This window comes from Durio zibethinus, chromosome 9, assembly GCF_047325235.1.
Source record: "Durio zibethinus cultivar Kanyao isolate XHJ-2024 chromosome 9, ASM4732523v1, whole genome shotgun sequence".
Taxonomy (NCBI): Eukaryota; Viridiplantae; Streptophyta; class Magnoliopsida; order Malvales; family Malvaceae; genus Durio; species Durio zibethinus.
This window is the reverse complement of record NC_143170.1, coordinates 27,720,289-27,738,237: the sequence shown is the minus strand read 5'-3', so window position 1 is coordinate 27,738,237 and position 17,949 is coordinate 27,720,289. Positions and strand designations below refer to the sequence as shown.

Sequence of the window (17,949 nt, the reverse complement as noted above, 5' to 3'; positions counted from 1 at the left end):
TATGTAAATGTGCTAAATATTGTATATATTTTTTAATTCGAAGTCGAATTAAAATAGAATTTAAATTAATTTATTTATATAATTAGTTTAAAGAAATGATATTAATCAATTTGAAAATTCATTGATTTTTGTATATCTTTTATAAGAAATTGAAATTTTTTTATTTACTTATTATTATTTACTATTTAAGATTGAAAAATAAGTAGAAAAAAGCAATAATATTTTTTTTAGATTTGTTTGAGGGTTGGGTTAATTGTTTAAGTTTAAAGGTTCATTTAAATTTTAAGAGAGTTTGGATAAAAAATTAAAATTTATTAAATTTTAAATTTGATTTTAAATAAAAAAATTAAAATTAAAATTTAATTCGATTTGATTTGAATAAAATATATAATTAAAATATCATAATTATATAAATATATATGTAAATTTTTATTTTATATTTTATTTAAAAAATTAATTTTTTATTATATAAATTAAATTTATTGAGTAAGTACGAAATTATTTTTTTAATTTTAATCGAGTTTTAAAATATTTTTAATCTAAAATATTAAATTAAATCAAACTTAAATAATTTATTAATATCAAATATGTTCCGACTTAATTGACCATGAAGACCTCCGAAGTTTTTCTATCATTGGAAGATTATTGCTTTCCTTTTTTATTTTTTTAAAGAAAAAAGAATGTATTATAAATTTGAGGTGAGAAACGGTTGAAGAAGGTAATCAAAGACGCAGATGTGAGCCTTCGTTCCCTTTCGGTAGGAACAGATGGACACGTGTCACTAACCCAACATCGCAATTCACAGTCTCTCCATCTCCACCCCTCTTCCTTTCCCTTGTCTTCACTGTCTCTCTTTCTCTCCAGCCAAGCGGCAAAGGCCAAAGCCCCTTTCTTTTATCACCACTTTTCCTCACTCTCTTCTCAAATAAGACAAACCCAGGAAAAAAAAACGAAGAAAAATAAACATGGCGGATATACAGCCATCAGACGGCCAATTGAACGGCGTGGGAGCACCCCTTGTGGTGCTTTCGTCTGAGACCGTTGGATCGAAACGCCAGAGACGTCCCAGCGTTCGATTAGGCGACATCGGCGGAGACCAACCCTACAATTCTCATATCCGAAGACCCTCCTCCTCTTCCGCAGCCGCATCCGCCGCCAGGCCATGGAAACACCAACCCCACCTTTCCTTGAATCACTCAGGCGCTGCTGCGAGTAGTAAATCGTCAAAAACTCGCGCCCTAACCAATCTCAGCACTGACTTCAACGCCAATAACGAAGCCCTCGATGAAGAGAGAGAAGCTAACAACAATAACAGCAATGTAGACGGTGTCGCAATTGGTAGCTGGAAAGTCAAAGATTTCAAGAAACGGGCCTCCGCCACGAAACGCGTCCGATCCAATTGGGTTTCCAAAATCGACGATTCCAGCGGCGGAAACATCAACACCAACGGCAACAATACCAACACTAACAACAATAACATGGAAACGGAGGAAAATTTCAGTGGCGGCGAAGATAACGATGATTTCGACATGGATAACTCCGAAAGTCCCATGAAAGAGCACAGCCCAACTCATTCTTTGGACAATTTAGGTGTCGACGGCAATGAAAGAGAAGTTCTTTATCATGGGAATAATCAAAGGAGGCCAATTCGGACACGGGTTTCGGATGGGGTGGAGTTATCTGGGCCATCAGATACCGACATAAGGCGCTGTGAGGAAGATGGGGTTAGGACATGGTTGAACAGTTTGGGGTTAGGAAGATACGCCCCTGTTTTCGAGATCCATGAAGTGGATGATGAGGTATTGCCTCTGTTGACATTGGAAGACTTGAAGGATATGGGAATAAATGCAGTTGGTTCCAGAAGGAAAATGTTTTGTGCGATTCAGAAGCTTGGTAAAGGCTTTTCATGACATATTTCATAATGGTTTTAGGGTTCTTGAAAGGAGAGTTTTACAACCATGGCAATGTAAGATTTGAGCCTTAATAGCTTTTCCATGTTTAACTTCTTTTTGGTGTAGTGAAAAGTAGGAGAATCAATAGGGTTTTTTTGTTAGTGTTTTTATATGAATTTTAATCTGGTGCTAATTTTTTTGCATTGCATTGTGCTTATGGTGCTAGTGCTAACTATTGTTGAGAACTTTAATGGAAAACGATGAGAAAATATCATCTTTTCTTTTGGTTAAAGGAAAGTGCTTAACAAAATAAGGCAATTTCAATCATATTCTTATGGTTTTCTTGTTCTTCTTGGTTATGAAATGGAATATAATCTTACAATTAGATACTACAGAAGTACTTTGTACGGTGATTACCGTGGCATATTCATACTTAAGGTTGTGATATCAAGGAATGAAGCAATTACTCAAGAAGTGTTTCTTTACTCTGTTTATTGAAGGTTCTGTATTTAAGAAGTTGTTTCCTCTTGAAACTGCTTATTTTGAATTTGCTATTGACTGGCTATGGATATTTTTGTGCTCATCTGTAAATTTTCTGCTCCTAGTCTCCTTGGGAATATATGTATTCACATCTCAAGTACTTTAACCTAGTCATCTAGAACTTCCCTCTCACCATGCAAATTGTGTTTTAGGATCATTAACTATGTTTGAATTTCTGTTTGCCTTAGTTGCCTTGTTTTTTGATGGTTACGTAAATCTTTAGTTGGCAAGTAGACAACTACTGCTACTCACCTGAGGCATAATTCCCATTGTTTGAGCATTCTTGTAGGTTAGGCTTTTATCATACAGTATCTTGTGTTAATATGCATAACACATCTTAACTTTCTATAGACTAAAATTCCAAGACATCATAGCTTTCTGTAGCCTAAAATTCTATGAAATGGATATGTGATTCTGGTTTAACCTTTATAATTTTTTCTTTTCTTTTTTCCTGGGCACACCATGGTAATAAATGTGATTGTAAAACAGTGATAGTCCGAGAAAAAGGTTGGAGACATTATATATACTACTTGAGTTGGGTGCTAACATTTTTTTTTTTGGGCATTCCTAGAGTCCTTTACATTAATTAAGGTAGGTTACGATTTTGTCAAGTACATTCTGGTCTGTAAAGAATTTGGCTCGACGAAGACAAAAAAAAGGAAAAAACAAACAAATAAACAAAATAGGAGCTGTTGCAGGAAGGATTACACTTCCGAGTGCTTCTTTCACAAATTTTGTTTGTCTTGCATTCATGAATTGATGATAGGTATTACTGAAGAGAAGAGTAACCTTGAAAAACTTGATCATTGTGGTCTTGTGAATATGTGCCAAATATTACGAAATCGTGTTTTAAACCATCCTTTTTGTGAGAAGAAATATAGAAACTCTAAAGGAAATCCAACTTTGTTTTCTGAAACTTCTTTTCTGCTTGATTATTGGTGATTTAACATGTATAGTTGTGTGAATTATTTCTGGACTTTTGCCTTTTTTCTGTCAAGTCCCCAACTTCTTTGGTTATCGTTCTTCTCTGTTGGTTTGTTTGCCATTGTGACCTATCTGGTCCTAGTGTAGGTTTTGTCAAACATATAGCTCATTTTTTAGCTTCATTTAAAGACAAAGCCACTTTTGCTGGATCTATTTTAGGAGCATTTGCATATTTTTTTTATTATATTACTTTTGGCATCTTTCACATCTTGATAGCCAATGGTCCATCTAGAACCGGGAATGAGATGCAGGGATGAATAGTGGTGGCTTTTTTTTTTTTTTTGGCGGCATATGTGAAAAACATGAATGAATAAGGATTATATGCTGACAGGAAATTGTCCATTAATCTCCGTCTTGGTGAGGACATTGTTAAAACTGGTTTCTGCACAGCGGTTTGGCTTGGCAAAGCAGTATAACTCCAATTCTACCGATTACGATTGGGAACCAATCAATGGAGCACATCTGAGTCTGGCCAAAACATCAACCCTGCACTCATCGAAACACAGGAGAGGCCACGCATCTACATTCCCTAAGTCCTAACAAAATTTGCCTTTATTCATTTACATCCGACGAAGTTAAGTTCCTTCTTGTAGTCAGCCTTCTGCATTCAATGAAATTTGCTGTAAATTTGTTGGTGGGTAAAAAATAATCATCTTGCAGATGATGGCTGTTGTTAGTTTGTTTAATGAAGCACTCTTATTCCCTTCAGTTAAACTCTCATCGGTACTGCATTTTAGACAATATCCTTGATTTAGACATTGTTATGGTTCAGTTAACTTGATTCGTATTCGTGTCAGGAAAACGTTGTCATGTATCTTTTTCAGATATATTGGATGATAGAACGAGTAATGCATGATTAGTTGCATGCCGTCTAAAATGGATGAGCTGCAGATGGGTGGGAAAAGGTCAGTGATAGCCCCAAATCTTTGAGTGTCTGGTGATGCCTGTTTTTGTTGTCGTGAGGTCTCCTATTTCTGGATCAAAGATGAAATTCTTGTTGAACCCAAGAAGATCATGCCAAAAACACAATAAAACACATAGGAACGAACCTTAGGATGCTGAGGCAATTGGTTCTACAAACTTCCCTGATTTTCAGAGAGAGAATACAATAATCAAACAAGTGACTGATGAAGAATCGCTAGTTAAATCAAACCTAAAATTCCGGCTAACCACTCCGCCAGTTTTCAAAACTTTTCACTCCAACTTGATTGTGCGTTTCCCCTCCTGCTGCTGCTTCTTAGGCTCTGCAGGGAAGTATTTTATGCCCACCAAATCGCCGACCTGACTGATAACCTGTCGTCATAAAGAAAGAAAAAAACCATCACATTCTGCAGAATATTTGATCAATCGAATAGCGATTTGTAGTCTGCATTATAACCAAGAAAATCAATTAGGGCAGAAGGAAGACGATCCAGTAATTACCTCCAAGGCTTTAATAAGGTCTTCCTTGGTATGTGAGGCAGATATGCAAATACGTGCTCTAGCCAAAAGTAGTGGGGTGGCAGGGAAAGCAACTGTAACAACAGCAACCTGTTACAGCAGGATTACATTTGCAATAACTGGTCAGTACACACTGGACAGAGAGATACGTGCACTGGGAAAATAGAGATAATGAATGGCATAAGTAAAATGTGAAAATAAGGATGGCAGATATTTCAATGTGAAAATAAGGTTAATGACTGATGAGCAGCTGAAATTGGCTTAAACTCACATTTTGTTTGAGGCACTCTCGGGAAAATGCAGGGATTTTAGCTGGATTGTAAAGCATTATAGGCATTACAGGAGAATCATTGTCTCCAAGGACCTCAAAACCCATCTTTTGCAGCTCTGACCTGAAAAAGTTGCTATTTTCACGTATCCTTGCAAGCTTTTGAGCCCCTAAATTAACACAAAAAGCCTCATCAAGTCAACAGAAAAAGAAATGATGATCCAAATGAGAAATCCCAATGGAAGTTCAGCGGTCTTAGAAGGAGAAAACGTGATGCTCCTACCTCTGCTAGAACCATCCTCTCCAAGAATAACCTTTATTGAAGATATAATTTGCTGTGCAGCTGGTGGTGATATTGCTGTTGCATATAGATGAGCAGGACAAGTGAACTTCAGATACTGTATAAGTTCCTGAGATTGACATGGGAACAAGTTAGTTATAAGATTTGTAGAACCCATTTCAATGATCAACAGAACCAAGCTCAACTGTCCAAGGTGACTTTAAAAGATCCAGAGAAGTTAGCAATTAGAAAAAGCGGCAAACCTTGGATCCAGCAATATAGCCACCACAAGAGCCAAAAGATTTTGTAAAAGTTCCCATCATGATATCCACATCAGTAGTGTCCACTCCTAAGAGTTCACATACTCCTCTTCCCGTTTTTCCAACCGCCCCAATGCTGTGAGCCTCATCCAAATAAACATATGCCTGAAACAAATGGGAAACAAACATGCAATTTTCAGTTGAACAAATCAAGGATGATGGCTGAAGATTATAGAAATTGTCGGAAAATCTTAAAAATGGAGGAAATAGCTAGAAACAAGATATACATAGCATTCATGTTTATTGGTTAAGGTAACTCAACCTCTTTTACTTTCTAGAAGTTAAAAAGCAGTTATAAATTATAAAATTTCTTTTCTTTCTTTTTTTTCCAATTATTACTTGATCATTAACCAAGTGCCAAAAAGAAAAAAACATGAGCAGATTACTTTAAGGACAAGCCAGAATGAATTATAATGAGAAAATGGTCATTATGTTAACTGCATCACCTTATACTTCTTGCATATTGCAACAATCTCAGGGAGTTTACAAATTTCGCCTTCCATACTATAAATACCCTCCACAACAACAATTATCTTCTTCCATGGTCTATGTGTCCTGGGCTGTCCCTCAGCAATTTGTTCTCTCAGAACTTTCTCCAAATGAGATGGAGCTAAAATAAAAATCGAAAAAGTGGTTTATTTTATCAGCATAATGAAATGCCAAGAATTAGTTAAGTTTCAAATACCGCATACAACTTACTATTATGTTGAAAAACTCGGACAGTAGCTCCTGAGCCTCGAGCGCCATTGACAATTGAGTTGTGGTTTAATGAATCACTAATAATCAACCCTCCCTATGGATATATGTAAAGAAAAATGATAATGACAATAATCAGAGAGCAATGACAAAAAGAAAGTTTAGATACAAACTTTTTACAGAAAGAACACCCATGCTAACATTGTGTTCATACCTTTCCAATTAGGACAGGAAGGACAGCAGAGTTTGTCACATAGCCCATGCCAAAGACTATAGCAGCTGGCTTCCCAACAAAGTTTGCAACACGCTCCTCCAGTTCTTTATGCACTATCGTAGTTCCTGATGGGGGAAAATAAAGGAGGAGATTTCATATAACTGGGTATGCAATCAGAGGAACTACAATGCAGAATTAAAAAGTATACCTCCATCAACACGAGTACTACAGGTACTGGCTGAAAATTTATTTAATGAATCAATTACACGGGGTGTGCAATATTCATCAGATGCAGCAAAGCCAAGATAATTGTATGATCCCAAGTTAAGACACCTATTTATCTTGTCAGTTCGCCTGTAAGAGATGCAGATCAAGAAAATTAATCAACATAAGCTTGTGACATCATATTTAGCAATCAAGCTTTTTATCTCAACCATTCACCTAACAAGCGAACAATTATTAGATGCCTAATTTTCTATACATATTGTACAAATGCAATAACAAAAAGAAGTCAGAATATACAGCAAATTATCATAGAATAAAAAAATCAAGCTTATAATAGGATTGAGAAGCAAAAGCATAACAGTGGACTCACTTCAATGTTTTATTATTGTCATTGGAGTAGCGCTCAACTACGTGAAACCAAGCATCAGGAGCACTTGATATCGGTCTTCCAAAACAATCCTAGAGGGGTGAAAACGTAGGACATGTTAGCAGCATTATTACTCAACCGACTGTCATGAACAAATTTCATAAGAAAACAACCGAAATGAATCATCCAGTTAGGATCAAGGTTGCAAAGAGGCAGTTTGAGATCAAAATTGAGCTACTTTGTCTTCAACAATTTAAAAAGAACAATAAATAAGTTCCAAGCAAAATGGACCAAAATTTGAGATTAGCAACCGAACTTTAGATTCTAGCATTAATTTTCTCGAGTGAAATTATATCTATTACAGCTAGACCTGGCAATTTAAACATGACATGGTGAAATGATACAAATAAAAAACATGAAGATGATACGGTTTAAAATTTTAACAAAATCCATATATGAGCTTAACAAAACAAAAAAAAAAAATTATTTTATATTTCCGTCTAGACAACGAATTGTTACACGTAATTTTGGTATAAAACACAAAACCAATACACTAATTATTAATATTTTTCATGATATGAATATACGAATTGTCAGGTCTAATTGCAGCTTAATTTGATAATTGACTTCTGACAAAGAATTTCCAGTAAAATTGCATAAAAGAAAATTAAATAAATCAAGAAATTAATGAAGAAAAAGAAAACACCTGAATGCGAAGATACAAGCGTCGAGTATAGAAATCTTCAAGTCCTAAACAGATCGGAGCATATCCCTAACACAATCCAAAAAACAAACAAATCATCACGCAACTGACTTCAATCTACGCATTTTTCAACCAAAATATATTCTAATAATGGCGATTCTATTATAAAAATTAAAAAAAAAAAAAAGGAAGAAGAAGAAGAAGAACCTGGAGATTGCTGGCGTGCCACCAATCGAAGATTTTCCTGAAGAAATCACGGAATTGGCCAAACGCGAAGAGAAGGCCATAGCTGAAGTACGTGGACAAAGCAGTCAAATACGGGATTGTGATCATTTTTTCTTGTCCAAGCTTTCGATCTCTCTGTCTCTTTTCTCTTTATTTCTCTTCAGTTAAATCGTGAAATCGAGATCTGGAATTGAGATTTTTAAAGATTTTGTTCTTTTTTGCTTGGAATGAGAGAGAAAAAGAGATCAGAGAGAGAGATTCAAAAACTAACTCAGGAGAGAGAATGGGAATGACCAATCTCTCTTCTATGGTTTTTATTTTCAACTTTAAAATAAAAAGAAAAAAGGATTTTGAATTTTGACTTCTGGGTTTGAGCAATGGAAAATTCCTTTGTTCCTGTAGAAAACGAGGAAAAATCGCCGCAAGAGGGATTTCTGTGGGTATATATATCTAAATGGGCTTAGGTTAATTAAATTCTAACCAAAGCCCAATTACTTAAATAAACTAAAAGGGCTGGGCTAGAATTTGTGAAATTTTTTATTTAAAATAAATTAATGAAAATTTGAATAAAAAATTTAATTTTATAGATAGATAGAGTTCAACAAAAATATCAATTATTTGTAAAAAAATTAAAAAATATAGTTTATAATTTAAATTTAATCAAATTTTATTTAAGGGTAAGAAATTTTTCAAAATTTTTAAAAGAAATCTTATATAAAAAATATATCAAACTTTATTATTTTTTTCAAAATTTTCACTAGATATAACAAGACCTTTTATTCTCAAAATTAACTGTTGGTTAACCAAGAAAGAAATTCTTTCTTTGGCCAACAGCTGGACTAATCCATAAAGATGGACTTTTCCCACTTAAGAGCTGAGCTGTCAAAACTTAAGTGGTTTACCTAGAAGTGAAAAAAAATTTAAAATCGATTTAAAATCATAATATTTAGTTCGGTTTAAATTGATTTTGTTTTTATTTTACTATAATCAAGTTCGGATATTAAATATATATATTAAATAAAATTTAAATTTTAGATTAGAATATAAAAAATAAAAAAAAATCGAATTGAATCTAATTATATTTTTTATTGGTTTTTATATATTTTTTAAATTCTTATTAAATAAAAATAATTATTTTATATATAAATCTATTTTATGTTAAAAATTTTATTAAAATAATATATAAAATTTAAAATTTAAAAATTTATAAACCAAATTAAATTAAATTAATAGAATTTGATTTGAATGGATTTTTTAAAAATTTAAATTTAAATTTAAATTTTTATAATATTATATATTATTTAAAAATTTTAAATTAAATCCGATTCAACCATTATCCCCCCTATCATAAACATGATTTTTCCGGCTTAAAGTGTCAAAACTTAAGTTGTTCATCATTTTGGGCTTAGGAAGAAATGAAGAGACGAGTTTTATGATAATTGATCTGATTGCTTAGATGAAGGGAACAACAAGGTTTTGACTTTTGACCTCTACAAAAGTGGGCTCTTGTTGGGCCAATTGGGAAACCTAGGCGCTCCTTCAAATTGGTGTTCTTTTCTTTTTCTTATATAATATTTTCCCTGCATAAAGACTGGCAAATAAGCAACATCAGCCCACCCCAAAGCCTCGTAGCCTGCCTATTATATAAATATCATTCCGTAATCATTGTACATCCGATCTATTGCCGACAGAGTCTGACTCGTTATAAAAAAAAAAAAGTAGCATTAACAACTTTCTTTGTTAAAATCAATTTGATTCACTTGATATGACAAAAAACCAACTCCCAACCTCTCCCCTCTCATTGCATCAAAATTTTATAATTCTTTTGCTTTTTGGTGAAAAGAATTTTATAATTCTTTGTATTATAGGATAGAATATTATGGCAACGTGTGGTGATGATATGGGAGCTGTGAGTTTGACATGTGGCATTGCAAAAGGAATATGAGAGTGAAATGCGGAAGTGGGCATGATTTTTATATATTGTTTAAAAAATTTAATCATTTTCTAATAAATTATAATATTTTTAAATTTGAATCTTGGTTTTTTATAATTTTTAATCCTATTAAATCTATTTTTAAATGACGACAATTTTATATATAAAAAAGATATACACATCTAAAATACAAGTGAAAAAAAAAATTTAATAATACAAGTAAAAGTCAAACTTGATATCTCTTCTTTTATACATTGAAAGTTATAAATTATTAAAAAAAAAAATTTAGAATAAATCGATCCGTTACCAACTTTAATAGTAAACAACTTATGGAAACCAAATTCTTTATTATTCAACCAATGTTTTGCGTATGTTAATGCAAATAATTGCAATTAAAATAATAATAACTTATAAATAATTATAGATCATTATTAAAATAGCAGTTAAATTATAAAATGTCAATGAACCTCTATATCGTAATCTAGCATGCTTTTAAGTTTGTATCAAAATTTTTTAATTTCATGAGAATTTAATATTGATTTTTAAAAATTGGACTAGAAAATCTCGACCATGCAAAAGCCTCGTTGGCATCTTGAGCAAGATACATTTGTTTTTGGTATATCTTTAGCTTAAGAAGATGGTGAGCAATTTTCATTAGTTGAATAAAATAATTCTCTAAGATTTGATGATTTTTTTTTCATATAAATGTACTAGCACTAATCCTTGTTCTTTGTTTTCTTCCATAAAAGCCAAAATTTCTAACTTCATCAACTTTTTTAATATCTATTTTAAGATCTATCTAATCAATTTAAAACTTTTTTGTATGTTATTAACCATAAGTTTTTATATTATTGACAAATTTGTAAATGTGGTTGTTGCCTTGTTGTGCAAAGGAAAAGACTAACACATAATAAATATTAACCATATATTTGAACATGAAAACTATTATTTTTATTAATATGAAATTTAATCAAATTAGCTCATATAATTGTCCTTATAAAATAGCATTTAATAGATATGAAATTTAAATTTCAGTAAACTTGATGATTCATGTATTTGTGTCATATAAAATATTAAAATTCGTGTATTTATATCATATTTTATATAAAAATTACGTGTCATAATTTGTGTTGATATAAAAATATAAAATATATATTTTGATTTTATTAACTATATATAATTATTACTAAAATTTTAAATCGTATCATTTTTATATTTATTTTTTGTATCATTTTCATATTATATTATTGTATTATATTTTAAATTATCAAATATAAATTTCAACACATACAATCATTTTTTATCCCAAACCGTAATCTATGTTGTAAAAAAAAATCATTTTATTTTTAGTTAGGATGAAAAATTATAATTATTCATAAAAAAATCTTATATATCGTTGGTAAAGTTTTTAAATTCCAACAACGAAATTAAAAAATTACCACATACTTTATAAGAATATTTAATATCATTAATAAATTTACATAATTAAAAACTAACATATAAATTATTTTAATTTCATTTGTAAAATTTAAAAACTCCAACAATTAAGCATAATATAATAGTTAATTATTTTGGGCAAATGAAGAATAAGTTTGGAGTTGCATTTCATTTCCAAAATAATTTTTTTAATTGTAAATAATAGTTTCAAAAATTCCATTTTGAGATTTTAATTTATTGGCATACAAAATTCCAATTCTAATCCAAATACCACGCTAAACTTATAGGCTATAATCAGCTACAATAGGGAGTGCTGTTCTGTGGTGAACTTGATATCAACGAGCCCAAGCCCATAAAAAATGTCAATAGGGACAACGAAACCTATAACTTGGCGAGGACCAAAGAAATCAGAAAGCAATCATCAAATGAAGCTAAAAGTTGGTCAGACAATCTGACGATCATAAAGGGACTGTGAAGTGATGATTAAAGTTATTCTGTGCGAATAGAATTTGTTTAGAATGACAATGACGAGAGGAAAGATTCGTGAGAACTTTCGCTGTCCAAGCTGTCAATAATAATAAGATGGAGTATTATTGGTCAGGCTGGATCCCACCGCTTTAGAGGGAAGGTTTTTAGTTTCGTTAGGCATTTTTAAAAATTTTAAAAAAAAATTTTTTTTTACAGAATTTAATGAATTTATTAAAAATTATTTTTTAATATTTAAGTGAATTTCAATTCAAAATAATTAAGAGAAGAGCAAACTTTCTTACCACGACTATTTGAGGTAACATTTTTTCTCATATAGGTTTAAATAAATTTATTTATATCAAATTTAATAAATTAATAAAAATATTTTTTACAAATATTTTAATAAATTCAACTCAAAATAATTAGGATATAAACAAATGAATATATATTATTCTTTTATTTTAAAAATATCTATATTTAGTTCACGCTTAATAAAAAATTTATTTATTACATTCAAATTTTATTTGTTTAAATAATAATATATTTACGTTCAATTTATATTTAAGTAATTTAAATTAAAGGAATTTATTTATAAATATTAAATAATTATATTTTTAAATATATATAAAAAAATATGCTTATAAATAATAAATAAATATAATTATAAATTAAAACTAAATAAATAATAAATGAATTTTAAATATTTTAAATAAATTTATTTTTAAATATAAACGGTCAAATATATATTTTTTATTTGTACATTTACACCCTTACGAATAATTAATTAAAAAAAAACTCACTTATTCATCCCACCGCTTTTTAAGTTGCCCTCTCAGCACTGTGATTCTGTTTCTCAGACCCTTCTCTATCTGTTCGGCTCAATTTCCAATCATCACAGAATTCTTACCCGTTTATCACCACCATTTTTTGTGCGTGTATTTCACACTCCAATCCGGCGTCTCTTGCTCTTTTTGACTTGGTCTTTTTGTGAGAAACGAAGGCTACTAAACAAAAATAAAATAAAATAATGTGGCAAAAAATATATAATAAAGTTAATTTATCATTTAACATCTTTTGCTTCAACTTTTACTATCTAACAAAAGGAAAAACAATTTTTTCAGCCTAACGCAGGGACGGCTATAAATAATAATAATAATAATAATAATAATAATAATAATCAAATCAATCAAATGTTAAATGTATATATTATAAAATATTTAAAATAAATAAGCGAGTAAAGATGTTTACGATCGGATCATTAAGATAAATTTATTTACACATTAAAAAGTTTTGTTCAAACTCGAATTGAATTTATTTAATTTAAATTATTATTAAAATATTAAATATATTTTTAAATTTTAATTAAATAAAAATTAAGTATTTAATAATAAAATATTTTTATGAAAATCTTTTAATGGGCATATTTATAATAAATAATGTATTTAAATAATTAAATAAAAAAGTATTTAATTTGGTTTCTATGTATTGGTTTGTGAAAAGGAAATGAATAACAATTAGCACTTGGTTCAAAATATATTAGTTTGAGCAAAAAAAATAACAAAGATAAATAATTATAGTTATAGTTATTTAAAGTTAATAATGATTACTACATTGAATGGACAATGATGAATCAAATTCAAAAATCTTCAATTCAATTATGGTAAACGTTTGCATTTTGAATCAAATAATTCAAATTCAAGATCATTGTTTGAACATTTAAATTAATATGCATTAATTTCACAATCCAACAAATACTCATCCATCCTTAATTATGTTATTTAAGGATGTATTTTGTGTATAATATTATGATAGATAATATTATAAATAAAATAAAATAAAATAATATTACATCGTATTATATTTGATTTGTGTAAAAATTAAAATAAAATAATTATATTTATTAATCAAAATTAATAAATAAAATTATTTTTTTCAAAGTTTATATAATTTAAATTATTGATATATTTTTAAAAAATATAATAAGATATACAAGTTTAATCTCACAGATTAAAAATAAATTTTTCTATTTTAAAAAGATTGAATTATCTTATATAAAAATAATTAATTTTTCTTGTAATTTTATTATTTTTTAGATATAATAAAATATAATATATCATAATTATCCTATTTTATTTATTATTTCATGCAATAAATATGACCTAAATTTCTTAATATAAACAAAAAAAATTAATCTAAAGTGGTGAATTTAAGAAATGTTTACGAGTCAAAATCATTAAGAATTTGAATTACATAATCATTTAAAAATGTAAACTTAATAAATTTAAAGCTCTAGTATTGATATTTATATATTTTTTATTTTAAAATGCTACAGTTTTTTATAAAAAGTTATTCAAAATATTTAATTAAATGTGACCCTTTAATATTTACTTATTATTTAGCCTATATCTAAAAAAAAAAAAGAAGAATGTATGCGGGAATTTAATTTAATTGCCGGTGGGAGCCACAATTAATCTCATAATAATAATTATCCATCCATTCCAAATTCCAAATTCCAAATTGATAAGCTAAGTGCCGGTGAATTTCACGCTCCTGGGATTCGTCTGATAACCTCCCTTATATTACAGCATATCTCTAGGCGATGCCAGGACACTGCTTGCTCCGTCGTCTCTTTTCCCAACACTCTTCACTCTCTCACTAGAGTCATAGACTTTACCCTACGTGAAGGGAGCAAATAATCGCTCTGAGACGCCATGAAAGTACAGGAAAACGACGACTCAATTTCTCTTTCGAATCGTCTTTTGGTTTCCCTTTCGGAGCAAACCCAAAACATCAGCAACTTCAAAGGAAAATGGGCTTTGATCAAGTCAAAGCTTTCTGTTCTTAAGGCCCAACTCGCCGACTTCTCCGACTTTCCCGCTTCTTCCTCTAACCCTCTCGCCGTCGACCTCCTTCATTCCATCTCCCACACCTTGAACGACGCCGTCTTGCTTTCCCGGAAATGTCAAAGCGCCGTTTTGACCGAGGGAAAACTCAAGACTCAGAGCGACATCGACGTCGTTTTGGCTAAATTAGATCGACATATCAAAGATAGCGAGATTTTGATTCGGAGTGGGGTCCTCCAAGACGGCGCCGTTTCAACTTCTTCATCGAAGAAAGAAGCAGTACGAGTTGAGTCGAGGAACTTGATTACTCGGTTACAAATTGGAAACATCGAGTCGAAGAACTCAGCCATGGACTCGCTTTTAGGCTTACTCCAAGAGGACGACAAAAACGTGATGACAGCCGTGGCGCAGGGGGTGTTTCCCGTGCTCATGTGCTTACTGGATTCGAGCTCTTTAGAAATGAAAGAAAAGGCGGTTGCTGCCATTTCGAGTGTATCAACGGTGGAATCAAGCAAACACGTGTTGATCGCTGAAGGGCTGTTGCTTTTGAACCATCTGCTTCGAGTTATTGAATCAGGAAGCTGTTTCGCTAAGGAAAAAGCTTGCATTGCTTTACGAGCGTTAAGCTTTTCAAAAGAAAACGCCAGAGCAATTGGTTCCAGAGGTGGGATTTCGTCTCTTTTGGAGATTTGCCAAGCTGGCACTCCGGGCTCTCAAGCTTTTGCAGCCGGCGTTTTGAAAAATTTAGCTTCTTTTCATGAAATTAAAGAGAATTTTATTGAAGAAAACGCGGCTTTTGTTTTAATCAGGCTTGCTGCTTCTGGCACTGCCGTAGCACAAGAAAATTCAATTGGCTGTTTATGTAATTTGGTTTCTGATGATGAAACTTTGAAGCTTTTGACTGTTAAGGAAGGTGGAATTGAATGTTTGAAGAATTTCTGGGATTCATCTCCGAATCCAAAAACTCTTGAAGTTGCAGTCGAGTTAGTCAGGCATTTAGCTTCATGTCCCCTTATTGCAGAAGCTCTGGTTGCTGATGGTTTCGTTGCACGGCTCGTGGCTGTTCTAAACTGTGGGGTTTTAGGGGTAAGAATTGCGGCTGCTAGAGCTGTTTACGAGCTTGGGTTTAACTCGAAAACAAGGAAAGAAATGGGTGAATGTGGATGTACTGTAGCATTGATTAAAATGTTGGATGGGAAGGCTGTTGAAGAAAAAGAAGCTGCTGCAATGGCTTTGTCAACGCTCGTCTTGTACGCCGGTAACAGAAAGGTTTTCCAAAGGGATGAGAGAGGGATAATAAATGCTGTGCAGTTATTGGATCCTTTGATACAGAATTTGGATAAAAAATACCCTGTTTCGATCTTGTCAGAGCTTGTGCATTCTAAGAAATGTAGGAGGCAAATGGTTGCTGCTGGTGCTTGTGTGTACTTGCAGAAACTTCTGGAGATGAATGTTGAAGGGGCTAAAAAGCTGTTGGAGAATCTTGGTCGGAGTAAGATTTGGGGTGTTTTTGCCAGATCATAGCAATGGAAGATATCTACAAAATGGGGGACATTGAACTGTATGCAGAATAGTTGTGTTTTTACTTTGATTTCTTTTTCATTTCCTTGTTCATAGTGGATGTTGATTTACTTAGAATTAGAGTACATCTTTGTTAGTGTAATTGCTGATGGGAAAAACTCTTTGGAGTTTCAAGTTTGTAGAGACATGATCTTGGTTTGGTGACCTAATTAGGCTGGCGTTCAATTTTTAATTCAATGATTTCACAGCTATGTGTGAACTCATGGTTTTGTTTTTACTATTTTCTCGAGTTTTTATTGACTTCACAAAGGGGTTGTTGCTGATGACTAAGTCCTAACTGAATCAAGTGTATAATATTGATTCTGCTAGCCTAGGTCGCTTTCTTTTATAATTTCTTAGGCGTTTGATGCACATATTAACCATTTTCTGCCCATGTTGGATGCTCGGAAATTTCAACGAGGATTGGCATTAAGGGAACGGATATTATGTTTTTTCATTTGATATGGGGTAGCTTGTTTTCACTGCTAGGCATAGACCTTAATAGGTGACTTTGCTAATCAGTGCAGGTCAATTTCTTTATTTTACAAAGAGCTTGGTGAAACCTTTTACACAGCATTCTATTTGACCACTCTATGTTGATACCATACTTAGTTCCTTTTTCACCTTAAATGTTAAATCTAAGCATTACGTACGCAATGAACCACTTTGGGTTGTTTCTTTTCTAGTTTTCTTATTAATTTAAAATAAGTCCTAAACCATAAGTGCTAAAAAGATGATAACAACAACCATTGATTGTTTTGGTAGCCGGTGAAAGTGACGATGATGATGAGTCATGATTGTATTTCAAGTGCAAGTGTCATGGATCTAAAGAAGAGTCATGAATCTCACATCGAACATAATAGAAAGATTACTGGGGTATAAAAGTGTTCACACCACCTCATCCTTATGAGACACCTTTTGTAGGATAAAATCGTGAGGTCAGGGGGGTCAAAGCGGACAATACCTTACAAGAGTGTGAACCGTGACAGTCAGGCTGATTCGAGACACCGGAAGGGTGAATGCCCCGGTCCCGGAGTCACGTGGGTTCGGAGCTTAAGTCTTGACCCATGACAAGTGGTATTAGAGCCAGCCCTAAATTGTTCGATCTACGCCAAGCACCTTGAAGGAGGTAGGCAGGGTGGCCAGCTTTCGTGATGAGAGTATCATGAGGTTGGGTGGGAGAGAATGTCACGGAGCCATGTGGATTCGAAGCTTAAGTCTCGACCCGTGACACAAAAATCTGGCTACATTTGTTCTACTTTGGTCTGTGTCTATGTTCTCCAACCATTGCGAACTTCCTACTGATCCTTGCCCATACAGGCAAGCACTTCCTCTTTCCAGCTCTTCTAAATCTTCTGTTATCAATATTCTGGGGCGGCAGAAGGATCTGTTCGATCATTATCGATCTTTCTCATTCAATTCCTGTATATAACTTGTAAACTAGGTTATCACAATTATTTTGTAAAATAGTTATCACAATCATTTTGTAAAATAGTTTAGTTTACTTTTTATGTATGTCTGGCAGATGGTATAATCCATATACTGGCTGTGGGT

At 32.0% G+C, this 17,949-nt stretch overlaps 3 protein-coding genes across 6 annotated transcripts; 2 read left to right on the top strand and 1 right to left on the bottom strand.

Moving 5' to 3' along the window:
- Positions 1–701: 701 nt before the first annotated feature.
- Positions 702–3,884, top strand: LOC111314078 (uncharacterized). Of its 2 annotated transcripts, XR_016345334.1 has the most exons (2): positions 814–1,966; positions 3,748–3,884. XR_016345334.1 is itself a non-coding variant. In XM_089766107.1 (1 exon), the coding sequence occupies exon 1, from the start codon at positions 966–968 to the stop codon at positions 1,908–1,910; it is 945 nt and encodes a 314-aa protein (XP_089622233.1). In that variant the 5' UTR covers positions 702–965; the 3' UTR covers positions 1,911–2,219. The 2 variants fall into 2 exon arrangements, 1 of the variants encoding a protein (XP_089622233.1); XM_089766107.1 differs by lacking the exon at positions 3,748–3,884 and having other exon boundaries at positions 702–2,219.
- Positions 3,885–4,428: 544 nt separating this feature from the next.
- LOC111314070 (long chain base biosynthesis protein 2a-like) lies at positions 4,429–8,461 on the bottom strand. 3 transcript variants are annotated; one of them, XR_016345333.1, is made up of 12 exons: positions 8,137–8,461; positions 7,933–7,998; positions 7,230–7,318; positions 6,843–6,988; positions 6,635–6,759; positions 6,424–6,517; positions 6,171–6,334; positions 5,668–5,829; positions 5,408–5,534; positions 5,128–5,294; positions 4,839–5,010; positions 4,429–4,709 (listed from the first exon to the last, which is right to left on the bottom strand). XR_016345333.1 is itself a non-coding variant. In XM_089766106.1 (12 exons), exons 5-12 carry the CDS (start codon positions 6,680–6,682, stop codon positions 4,611–4,613), a joined length of 969 nt encoding a protein of 322 aa, XP_089622232.1. In that variant the 5' UTR covers positions 6,683–6,759; positions 6,843–6,988; positions 7,230–7,368; positions 7,933–7,998; positions 8,137–8,461; the 3' UTR covers positions 4,429–4,610. The 3 variants fall into 3 exon arrangements, 2 of the variants coding, with proteins under 2 accessions (XP_089622232.1, XP_022770823.1); XM_089766106.1 differs by having other exon boundaries at positions 4,839–4,946; positions 7,230–7,368; XM_022915088.2 differs by having other exon boundaries at positions 4,839–4,946.
- Positions 8,462–14,500: 6,039 nt separating this feature from the next.
- LOC111318019 (uncharacterized) lies at positions 14,501–16,636 on the top strand. Its single transcript, XM_022920628.2, has one exon. It carries the CDS (start codon positions 14,704–14,706, stop codon positions 16,357–16,359), a length of 1,656 nt encoding a protein of 551 aa, XP_022776363.2. The 5' UTR covers positions 14,501–14,703; the 3' UTR covers positions 16,360–16,636.
- The last annotated feature ends 1,313 nt before the right edge of the window (positions 16,637–17,949 follow it).